The sequence below is a fragment of the Phaseolus vulgaris genome, chromosome 2 (genome assembly GCF_000499845.2).
Source record: "Phaseolus vulgaris cultivar G19833 chromosome 2, P. vulgaris v2.0, whole genome shotgun sequence".
NCBI classification, from domain to species: domain Eukaryota; kingdom Viridiplantae; phylum Streptophyta; class Magnoliopsida; order Fabales; family Fabaceae; genus Phaseolus; species Phaseolus vulgaris.
This window is the reverse complement of record NC_023758.2, coordinates 41,603,081-41,615,420: the sequence shown is the minus strand read 5'-3', so window position 1 is coordinate 41,615,420 and position 12,340 is coordinate 41,603,081. Positions and strand designations below refer to the sequence as shown.

The following is a 12,340-nucleotide window of genomic DNA, read 5'->3' as shown; positions in this document are numbered from 1 at the left end:
CATTTGAATTTGTTGGAGAGTTGATTTGCTTGCTTATGCCTCATGTAAAGTTAATTAACATCTTGCTAGAAGAAATTGATATTTTGAACAGCTATATTATTGACTTGAAATTCGCAAAATTATGAGGTATTGCCTTATATTTAATGATTCTTTCTTGATCTTATAGTTTCTGATAAAGCGTCAATTATCATGCTTAAACTTATTGTGAAAACAGAATAGAACTGTTTTGTCAATTATCATGCTTAAACTTATTGTGAAAACAGAATAGAACTGTTTTGTAAATCTAATTGTATGGTTGTAATACCTTTAAAATGAAGAATTCACTTCGATTTATAATTCTACACTGTTCAGAATAGGTAAAAAAAGTAAATAAACAAAGGCAATTATCAGTTGAAGCAAGCAAAAGTAAATTAAATTGATCTCAAATTCAAGAAAGTGTATTTGAGTGGAACATACACACAAACTAAAAGAATCAAATTGATCTAAAATGTACTTATTCCACACTCAAGCGAAACTAGAAAGCCTGCATTCACGAGGTCGACCTTGAGGAAATCGCTTGTAATCTTTGCAGTAGTTATAAATCATGTAATACTTTTGCACCCATCTCAGAAGATTTCTACCATAAGCATCCAAATCTTGAACTTGCCAAGTATTATTGTGAGTAGTGGTAACTGAGTTTGAAGGACAGGAAGATGATCCTTTGGACCACACACATGCTTTAGCATCAAAATTCCTATAGTAAGCTTTGAAAGGAGCATAGGACCAATTAGTTTTCACAAGCCCTCCTCTTGTTGCCCACTGGTCTGCACACCATAGACTGGAGTATAGCCTCATGGGCTGGTGGCTAGCAAATGGAACTCCCCTGGATTCATAGTTGTTGAAGACTCTAATAGGGATATTATCTACCAAGAAACTGGCCAAAATGTTGAAACATAGAGGATCAGGTGGAGTAGCTATGCATTACATGTAGAACAAGGATGGTTCCATGAAAATTTTCATTTTTGTTTTACTAAACATATATAGTTTCATAAAGAAAATAGATATAAATAGTAAACTATAGGGTAAATGGACAATGAAAGCTTTATGTTTCTTACATGATGCGTTGAAGGTTCCATACAATTGTGTAAGTGTGGAAATGTTTTGTGGGGTCAAACCAAAGATAGAATTGTTGTTCTCTATTGCCTATGCCTTGGGTGTAGATATTGGTGTGGACTATGTAGGGCTCTCCACTGATGTTTCCCAAGAACTCAAAATCTATCTCATCATGATTTGGCCCTTCAGAAGATAACTGCAACACCATGCATGACACATAATCTCAGTAAAAAAGAAGCATCAAATGTAAATGCAATTAAGTTTAAGATGAGGACAGAAACTGAGGATATTTCTCACATAATACGCAGTGACTGTGCCAGCTGAGTTGCCAGAGACAAGCTTAAGCTGCATGTCTATTCTTCCATACAGATATTCTGCTTTGGATTGAAAGCCAGAGCCAGAGAACTGGTCTAGAGAAAGCACGAGAAAGTTGCTTCCAAGTATCTTCACACCTCCATGCTCACCCCAAGTGATGGCAATATCTTCATAGAAATTACCCTCAGCAATGACTCCAAAGATACACATCAAGAAATAGGCCAGCAATGGAGCTGAAACTCTCAGATATGTCTCACGTATTGCCATATTTGGTTTAAAATCTTATGATTTAAAGTGTGAGAAGATAGTCTCTTTAAATAAGTGACAGAGACCAAGATTATCTTTTGGTGCACTAGGACGTTTCATGAACTGGTGAAAGCTATGGAAGGAAATAAGCTGGCAATTTGGATGAATTTAGCTAATAATTAAGTGGGTTCCTGGGAAGGCTAATGAGTTATCTTTGTTAAAATCATTACTTATTTTATTAGATTGTCACCTTGAGCTTTTCTTTTCTATTATTTCTAAGGCAAAGCTCGTAACGTGTCTTACAAGAAAAACTAGTGTAAGAGGAGAGGATAAAGGAATGTAAAAGGCGAACCACATAGTAAAAGTGGAACCTTCATATGTTATACTCAATTCATTTAATGTCCTATAAATGAATTTTAATTAAAGGGGACAATAACTTTGAGTATTTGTTACAATTGATTATTGATATGCGTGTATAGTGAATATATGTATCTTGGATTGTACATAGGTGATTAGAGAATATCCAAAAATTTAGTCTGTTTTGAGGATATGTCATTTCATACCATAATCAATTGAATGAAGAGTGCAATTGCACCAAACATTTTTGCTTAACTGGCTATGTTATGGCATTAATTGTTGGTTGTCTTTCCTTTGAGAGCAAATTTAGATTTTGAGGTATAAAGGAGGTAATAACCGTAGGTGGATGGATTGAGAATTTGGCAAAGTAACGCAAAATGCAAGGTTACACGTACACATTTGCATGTGGGGTATTAGTGAAAGAGCTTAATTCTTATTATAATTTAAGGTTTGTTATAATCAAAATTTTATTTTATACAAAATATTTAAATTAGTCACATTTGAATTCTTTTTAAGAAAATTATTACAACAGAAAAGGTTATATAATCAAAATATTAAGAAAAAACTTTGTTTTAGAAGATAGAGCAAAATATATAATGGTAATCTTTACTAGAGTCTTTCTCCATCGCATTTTTCTCATCTCCAAAAGTTAAATTCCAAATTTTGATAAAGAGGCCAAGGTTATTTCCCTTCGAACTTGTATTTAATAAAATGACTGATATAATATTGGTTTCATTATATTAGTTCCTTAAATCTGAATTATGTGATTAAGTTTCTTAACTTTTAATTCATTTAATCTTTCTCTACTATAAAATTAACTAAATTTATTTTTATTTCTATTATTATTTTCTGTGCAACTTTTCAAAACCCCAAAACTCCCATTTAATATTTAAAATCTTCACAAATAAAATTATTATTAAACTTTCTTGTAAACATTCTTCTACCCAAGACTATCTAATAACCTTAAGAAAAGTATACTTGAGGTTTCACTTACACTGAGACCAGTAAGAAAGCGTTTGAATTACACTGAAAAGAAAAGACAACCTTCTCATTATATTCTCTAGTGAATTATAGTTTAAAATGTAAAGTAAAATAAAATAAAATTGTAAACTTCATATAAAAAAGATTCGCCCTTTCTAGTGACTCCTTACAAAAAGGAAAAATGACTGGAAATTTGGAAGGCCAAAATTGAAACAAGAGATGGCGTTATGAATTAAATAAATTGTTTCATTCGACTAGTTTCTATGGTACAGCAGTCCAGATCTTTGGAGAAGGAACGCTCTCGTATGATACATATATGGTGAAAACATACCGAAAAAACTTCACCATTCTAAAACAATTCACATATTAACACATGAACCTCTCATCCAGAGTTGTATAGCTGCTGGGAGCATAACTTTATCTAACTATGATGGCAAACAAAGATACATGGTATGTTGAGAATGAATGCCCTAAATTAACCTTCGTCCTCAATTATTCTTGTCACAACTCCAACAGCAATTGTTCTTCCCATGGATCTTAGGGACACCCTTCCAAGAGCTTTACAACCAGAGAACTCTACCACACAGACCGACTTATGCAAAACCACCTAAAAATCAGATATAATAAAAGTCATTCCAAGTTTTGCGTATCCCAGGAATCATACATGAAAAAAAAAAGTGAAGATCATTGAAACAGAGTATTGCATTGATTTTTCACCTCAATTACTGCACTTTGCTTTGCAATGAGACAGCGAGGCGACTTTTTAGTCACCTTACCAGTCTTGGGATCGAGTACTGACACTATTCTTGAAACTCTAGCAGGTTCCTTCGCATGGTGTATATGAAACTCCAACTGCAGAGATTCAAAAAGAAAATTGAATTTTTCGCCAAGAATAAAGCGGAAAGTAAAGTGCAAGGAATGTCATTCGCATAGTACAAACCTGTGTGCCCACCAATATTGGACTAGCACCATCCAACACTAGCACTTTCAACTCCAAATGCTGAGCAGCTGCAACAGGAAAGTCGGGATGGCATAGTACATCTCCTGCCATCACCTGATTCCCATCAACACCTTGCAATGTTACAGCTACATTATCTCCAGCTCTTGCGACAGTACAGGCATTGGAGTCACGCTCCAATGAGCGTACTGTTCCCACTACAGCTGAAGGCATAACTAAGACCTACATTTTTATAAAAGAAATACAGTTATAGGGGAAACAGATTCATGTCATGTAATAAAAGCTAAGAATAAAAGTTGAGCACTTTGAGACATTATTATCTCAATTTTCTAGCATAAAAATTCTAGGTAACATCCTTTGTAGCCTAAGCATTGTCTAACCAAACAGCCAGGGGGCAAATGGCCCGTTTATAAATAACTGTATAAAATGAGTTCATCAAGTAAACAGTTGTTTCATAAAAAATAGTAACACTTTAAAAGTTTCGAGTTTTAATTTATATACACTGTAAGCATAAAATATTTTTAGTCGAACATTCAATAAAAATCTACCATATCCCCTCATTATATTAATTTGTAGGATACTAATGTAGTAAAATGGTAAAATCTAATGGGAAGTTTGTACCAAAGCATTTATACTAATACTGTATATAAATTAAATTACAAAGTTTTGGTCCTTCGAATTTTACCTAGTTCTTTTTCAACATCTTTATTTTATTCCCTACCAAGTATATACAATGAAAAGTCTGGGAATAAAATATTTAACTGATATTAATATACCTAGCAGAAACTCAGTTTCAGATCAGTAAATAATCTAATTAGGAGTGTTCCAAATTTAAATCTATCATTTGATTTTACATCAACAGCCATAACATTTCCCAATTGGTTACCTTTGATCCACTCCGAAGAGCTCCTGCTTCCAGTTTACCACAAGCAGATACCTGTCCAAGCATAGTTGATTTGATGACATCACATACTGGCATTAGTAGAGGTTTTGAAAATTCTCTAGTAGGAGCTTCGAGAGAGTCAATCGCATCTAACAGATAAGGTCCATCATACCTGTTCACAAGGAACACAACCATAATTATAATAGCATTATAAACTGCATACAATTCGAAACCAAAATGAAATTGACTTGCTAAAATGCAATCACACCAAATGCAATCCTAGATTGCCTGTATATAAAGACCGATTATATTGTAGCATAAAAGCTGCTAGGCTATCAGTGTTTCTTATTTTATATTAACTAGAGCAGTACCTTGTTAACAGTATGGGGCTATGGGCCCTATCCCATTGCACAGTTGCAGTGTGCCCTTTTTCACTAATATTTATTTACAATATTACCCATGTACCAGAAGTTTATATATAAACAAAATAAACCCATCATGAAAAGTAAAAATCACACTTTATCAAAGATGTACCAGTTTTTGAAACGGGTGTCGGAAGGGGATGCTTCCAAATTTTGATTTTCCATGGCACTCATGGGAATCCAAGATAGAGAAGATTCTTTGAAACCACATGAGTGCAGAAAACCTCCCAGCTGCTTCCTTATAAAATTAAATCGATCATTGGAGTACGCAACAGCATCCATCTTATTTACAGCAACTATGACCCGATCAACACCAAAACTTCTGATAAGTTGTGCATGCTCCCTTGTTTGCCCTTTGTTGCCATCCATACCAGCTTCAAATGAACCAAGTGAGGCATCTATAACAAGAATTGCAGCATCAGCTTGTGTTGCCCCAGAAATCATGTTTGGAACAAAATCTTTATGGCCAGGAGAGTCGAGCAAAACAACATGATATTTCTTGGTGTCAAAATAAGCAACAGCAACTGTCATAGTAATTCCCCTTTCTCTTTCTTCAGAACTTTCATCAAGTGCCCAAGCATAAGCAAAAGATCCCTTGCCCTGATTAACAAAACAAGGGGCAGAAATTGGCATGAATTCATACAAATCAAGAACTAAAAGTACAAAAAAAGACGGCGACAGTGAAAATACCTGTAACTTGGCCTCCTTTTCATTTTTGTGCATCTCTTTCTTGGAAATACGTCCCAATAGGTGCAGTAACCTACCAGATAGGGTTGATTTTCCAGAATCAACATGGCCAACCTACAATAGACAAACTAAAAAAGATTAGACTTTCATTCCTAGAACTATTTTTCTGGAGCAAATAAAAGAATTGCTGCCATTCACATACAATTGCAAGATTCAGCTGAGTCAGTGTATCTTCAGCTTGTTGAGGTAGCATCCATTTTTCTGGCTTATAAGAAACATGTGAACGAGGTTCCTTAGCATTAGTATGGCCTGAATTTCCAGATCTTACATCAACAGTCATGTTGAAATTGCTGGAAATACTTCCTTGTTTTCCATCTTTGATAGAAGAGAAACTATTCTTATCACTTTCCTTGACTTTTGACAGTGCAGACAAACTGCCTGACTTCTCTTTGCTTGATTGAATATCAATTGTACCATTTTTCAAAGACTTTATTTTATTAATATTTTCACCTTTGTCTTTTGGCAGAGATTCTGGCAAGCTGTTTGAAGTTTTACCACTTGTTTGCACATCAGTTGCTATATTTTTTGAAAGTTTGCTCTCAGCTGAACTATCCCGCCTGCTCTTTTGCATTAAGGATGATAAGTTGTCTGAACTTTCAGCATTTGATTGTACAGAATGATCATTTATCTCTCTGACACTTGATGAAAGTTTCGAACTTTTTTTGTTTGTAACTTTGTCTGAAAACATCATATAAATAAGATAGATTAATATTTATGTACATTAACTAGAATGTGAAGATAATAAATATGGAAAAACTGAATAGTTTGCAGTTTTTCCTAGAAATATTTCTTCATTTCTTGGTAACTTGGTAAGAGCTACAATGATAAAGATACTTACTGCTCGAAGAGAGATGGCAAAAACTGTTAAACATACAACAACTTTTTGGATTTGTGATGTTTTTATTTCTTTTTTATGACTCGAACCAAAAATTAAATGAAATAAGTTTATAAAAAAGTATATTATTTACTTTAAAAAAAAAGTGGTGAAAAAATATGATGAGAAGAATTCTCAATTTATTTGACCTTATTTACAAATTGACAACAGTATACAGACTACGATAATAAAAATACAAACTAACTCAGGCCTAAATCTGGAAACAATCTATATGAATCCCTCCATCTAAATCTCTTTATTTCGGCAGTTTCAATCTGATTCTCCTAATATTTAACAACTCATTTACACTGCAACACCACCCCCTTCAAGATCATTAATATGTCTCCAGTTCCCTCCTTGCATAATATTATGGATGCTCATCAAACTGTTCATTCCCTCTGTTAAATCATCAACTAATTTATGTTCTGAAATCCAATTGCGACATAGGACGTACACACCAACCCTTCACTTTTTCTTTAACAGTATTGATGGTCAACTTGTCACAATAGAGCTTTGCAAGACCTTCCAATTTGACTCTAAAACTATCTACAATCATTTTCAGCCAGAGCATTCAACATAATCCTTAAGCAATATTGCCTTGAATTCTGGTTCTGCTCATAATCATGTCACCACACTTTGCTTCTTCCTTCACAACCGTACCATAAACAATTGAAGCTAAAGCCTAATCTAATCCCTCCACTACATTTTCAGACTTGAGCTAAAAATGTTGTTAAAAAATGTCAGAAACTTGGATATCCCTTTCTAATAATATTTCATTTTCTTTAAAAAAAAAGTAGAAAAAAATAATAATTTTATGAAAAATATAGAAGTGAACTGCAAAGAATTGATACGCATGAGTTTTTAGTTTGAAAATAACGGCAACTATCTCTCTTAACAAATAAACTCTTTTTCTCCAACTCGAGCTCTACTGCCAAATTAGGTTTTTAGGGCGAATGATACCTTTCAACCCCATTTTGGAAGAATGCAGACCAGTATAAACAACATCATCAGGGGATGGAACATTGAACTTGAAAGGATCTGCATATGAAAAAAATCATGGTTTTATAACTAGTATTTACAAAAGAATGAATAAGTAATTTGATCTTGTGCAAGGAGTTGCAACTCGCAAGAGCTAAATCATGACATGTTTTAATTCAAACTCTAAACTTCAACTGATTACATATGCCCTAATTATTATAGTATAACATTCATGACAAAATTTGGAAAAAATGGTTTGTACTTATCAAATGAAAATCCTGAATCAAAACTGGTTAACACCTATGTTTAAGTGCGGATGGATCTGAGTACTAAAATCTTTATGAATTTCATGAAATTCTCCCCGGACATTCTCAAGCTTGTAGGAGATACTGGCATCTGTCAGAAAACCATCACCCGGCTTTGGAAATAATACAACCTCTTTGGGAATCTGTTGTGGTAATGAATGAAAAAGAGACCTAGCCAACTTGGATACTCCAGGAGTTTTGCTTATGTCTTCAGCTGCACCAAAGACATTGTTCAATAGGTTATAGGTATGTATATTGAGGCCATTGTTGAAAGCCTAACACTAAGCAGCCAGATACATGTTCTCATATTGTTTGACTCTCATCCCTCCCCTCGTCTCCTTTATTAGATATGCAAAAAATTAGTCATTAGTTTCCTGGTAATTGTTCTGGTGTTGCTCCATTGAGGATTTCTTATCCTACTGACATGCCGTTTATTAGAAAAATTCTTATTATTTAACCTTACATCAAAAGATAATTGGCAAATTGCTAAAGAACCAGAAACACTGAGGATTTTTGTCCTTATTTTTCTGGAAAAAAAGGTGTGTATTCGCAAATTGGATGGCAACTTGGGATTGGAAAATTGAACAGTTATCTGCTTAGGCATTTCCTTTCAGTGGATCCTGTTGAATTTTGATGCATAGATCGTTTTATTTTCCCTTAAAAATATTATAAACTTGTTTTGCGAACTTTGTACCCTTGGGATCTAAACCAGACCTCATGCAATTGTAACTGCTCAGGATCTGTTTCCCCTTTTAGGAAAGGAAATCTCCCAAAATATGTGATAAGTTCACAGGGAAATTGAATGAAAAATTCATTCCTAAAAATCTGCAGGGTATGGTGCTAGAATTGGGGGAGGAGGGGGTGGAAACTTCCATATAGAGAAAGCATTAATTTCTTTCACTATTATAAGTTCTGTAGTTGGTAGGAAAACCCTTAATATTAGCAGAGCCCATAAAACAGACCCTAGAAATCATCATTTTCATCCCTTGTTCTCTCAGCTTCAGTTAAAGTAAACCATTTAAATATGAACAATAGCATGAGACTATTCATTATACACACGACTAAGAATTAGAGATATATTTATTACAGTTTAGCCTCACCTAACCCAATTTTTTTATGTTCCAAATGCATCCTTTTGGCTTTAGAAATTCTTTGGTGGATTTCAGCAGTAAAATAACGGACTTGTTTTCCAAGCCTTTATATGAGCATTTTAACCATCCTCCTATTCAATGTAGGACATCTTAATACACATCCCTCACACTCAGGACAGGATATTTACAGTGAGGTTTGCAGGACTAAACATTTGTAGATGGTCCAATATCAATACTAAAAAGGCTGAGGAACTTGGTTTTTGAGGTGTCTAAGTTACTTATCAAATAGTATGGGATGCTAAATTAAGTGTCCCAATGTTTGGTTCTCCCCCATAATAGCTAGCTTTAGACGGTAGTGATGCTTATTAATTGGTATTAGAACTTGTTGACACTGTCGAGACATTGATTCTTTGAAATTGTGTTATCATAGGGACTTGGGTATCAGCTTAGCTTTCTAGGTATAGAAGATAGAAATAAAATATCCCACAGATGTATATAATTTCACATATAAACTAATTGCTGATATTAATAAGATATAACAATTTAGAAACTTAACATTCCAGGATATTTTAAGTACCATCTTCCCATATCAAAACAGAAAAACAAAAGAATCTTATGTACCACACTAACCAAAACTAAGAATTAGGAAACTCCCCCCAATACCCTATGCCACAAATAGAAAGAGGCAGAGAGATTAATTTAGATTTCAGACCATGTAAAAGTGACGTCCTTGTCTTACAAAACACAAAGTAAAATCCCCAGCAATAAACTAAATTATTCTTCATTAACTAAATTACCTATTTTGCTATTGTCGGAAGCTCCGATGTTAGGCAAGGGTCGACGTACAACACCACAAATATCACAAAATGTCATACTGTCCTCATTGTCATAAGTGCATATGGGGCATTGCCAAAGACCTGGCCTAATGGTCTCTTGCTTTGTATCAGGTCCTCCTGTTACAGCCGAAAAATTTAGGAGGTATATACAATAAAAGTAAATAAATAAACTTAGCAAATAGCAACATCCCCCAAATACCAACGTAGAAAAAAAATACTTGCTTAATATATTTTCTTACAAATGGAAGCTTGCCAAATTTCTTCAACCAACTAACTCAACTAACTACCTAATGTAACTACAAACACACATCTAATTTCACACAAATAATGCCTTATTTTCAATGGATGAACTACAAGGTACCCAACAAAACTTTCAGAGCGAACAAGTAACTGAGCTGGAAAAGAAACCTAAGATGTAAAAGGGTAAAGCCCATTTAATAAAAAAAATGACAACAACAAACTAAGCCTGGCAAGTAACTGAAAACATGTTCCAATTAATAACTACAATCTACTGACTTGCAAGAATTTGAAGTGCCCTCAATAAAAAAAAAAATAGTAATACTGATGAAAGCAAGCGCATAACAGAAGGAAATGTTCACGCATCACTATGGGCAAGAAAAAAAAGTTGAAAACTAACTAACCAGAGTCTTCTGCATCGACAGAATCATAATCATAGTCGTCATAATCATCATCGTAGTAATAGTCGTCGTCCAAATCGAGTCCGTAATTGACTTTGCGAGGCATGGCGGCACTGAGCACAAAAAAAGTGCAAAATCTATGCGCAGAAAAGGAGAGTGTGAGGTTTCATTGAGTGGAAGAATGCAGATGAATGAATTGAATTGAGAAAGGAATTGGAATCGAGAAACGTTACCTTAGCGCAAAATGTTTGGGAGTGAAGAAGTGAATGCGTGTGGATCGTAGGAAGCGCGCAAGGGATCGATTGGGATTCCCTACTTCAGCACCTTCTTCTACCTCATTTCCTTTGTGACCTTTCACTTTTCACTCATACTATTATTTAATAAATAGGGTTTGGTTTGATGAATAATATTGTTAAATATATGATAAGATATAAGAAGATATGATTACGAATTATCTTCCACAACCGTTTTATCTTAATACAATCTCTTATTTTGTTAGTAATTTTTTTTATTTTTTATCTTAAGAAAAGTGTTGGATTAGAAAATATTATGGATAGGTTGCTTCTAATTTAAGGTTTTGACAGTATTAGCTTTTTTTTATAATGATTAATCTATATTTATGTTATGTTTAAAGAATAGATATCATATTGTGATATGTAATGCATATATAAGATTCATATGTAATTTGTATTTATATAATATTTGAATTTAAAATACATTATCAATTAAAATATTTGGAATTGAATAATTATTATTAAAAATATAAATATTTAAATAATAGTTACACTTTTAAAAACTTGTATACATTCTCATAGTACAAAAAGATACATAAATTAAAAAACTATATAATTTAGTTAAAATTGTATATCTTTATGACTTTATAATTTATAGAAATTACAAATTAAATTAAAATGATACAATTTTAAGTAAACATGTTCTATAAGGTAAAAAATGGCCTCCTGCAAGTGTATTATGACAACAATATAGAATATCCTGAAATTCATGATTAGGCACACACCTCCCAAATATTAAAATACGATCCATACAAATTTACTTATATTTTTTAAACTGAAATGTAACATAAAAAAATATCATCACACTCATATTTGTTAGACATAATTTCTTTACAAAACTTCACAAATTATAGTAAAATATATACCAAACTTGTGTCGGAGGACATTAATACTTTTCTTTTTATTTTAACGTGTTGAAATATCATCACATAATTCATTTTTCAATTTGAGAGACTAACATAAAATCTGACATAAATTTAAGGATTAAAAAAATATTTTAGCCAAACAATTTAAAAACTGTTTTTTTTACATTAGTGTTCTAATTATATACGTTATTATACCGTTAATTAACCACGGAAACAAGAATGGTAATGCAGATAATATTGAAGGATAAAAAATCATTTTTTTTTTTAATTTAGAGGCTAAAAAATAATTTTGAATTTAAAGAACTAAAAGAAAATTTAAAGAATTACAACCATATTTAAGTCTGTCTTTTAATGATGCATAATGAAGTGTTAATATTTAGTAAAATAAAACGACAAGAAATGAAACGATTTTTTTATCATTATTTAGTGATTGCAACAAAATGTTTATTTTCATTATT

General features: G+C 32.9%; 2 protein-coding genes across 4 annotated transcripts; both read right to left on the bottom strand.

The window, feature by feature from the left end:
- Positions 1-381: 381 nt before the first annotated feature.
- Positions 382-1,674, bottom strand: LOC137812193 (probable xyloglucan endotransglucosylase/hydrolase protein 16). Its single transcript, XM_068614111.1, has 3 exons — positions 1,390-1,674; positions 1,095-1,288; positions 382-913 (listed from the first exon to the last, which is right to left on the bottom strand). Exons 1-3 carry the CDS (start codon positions 1,672-1,674, stop codon positions 505-507), a joined length of 888 nt encoding a protein of 295 aa, XP_068470212.1. The 3' UTR covers positions 382-504.
- Positions 1,675-3,198: 1,524 nt separating this feature from the next.
- On the bottom strand, positions 3,199-11,124 carry LOC137812191 (elongation factor 1-alpha). Of its 3 annotated transcripts, XM_068614108.1 has the most exons (12): positions 10,957-11,124; positions 10,727-10,860; positions 10,047-10,202; positions 8,154-8,372; positions 7,836-7,913; positions 6,144-6,679; positions 5,945-6,055; positions 5,367-5,854; positions 4,836-5,004; positions 3,932-4,171; positions 3,709-3,843; positions 3,199-3,598 (listed from the first exon to the last, which is right to left on the bottom strand). In XM_068614108.1, exons 2-12 carry the CDS (start codon positions 10,827-10,829, stop codon positions 3,467-3,469), a joined length of 2,367 nt encoding a protein of 788 aa, XP_068470209.1. In that variant the 5' UTR covers positions 10,830-10,860; positions 10,957-11,124; the 3' UTR covers positions 3,199-3,466. The 3 variants fall into 3 exon arrangements, with proteins under 3 accessions (XP_068470209.1, XP_068470210.1, XP_068470211.1); XM_068614109.1 differs by lacking the exon at positions 8,154-8,372; XM_068614110.1 differs by lacking the exons at positions 7,836-7,913; positions 8,154-8,372 and having other exon boundaries at positions 10,957-11,105.
- Between the last annotated feature and the right edge of the window lie 1,216 nt (positions 11,125-12,340).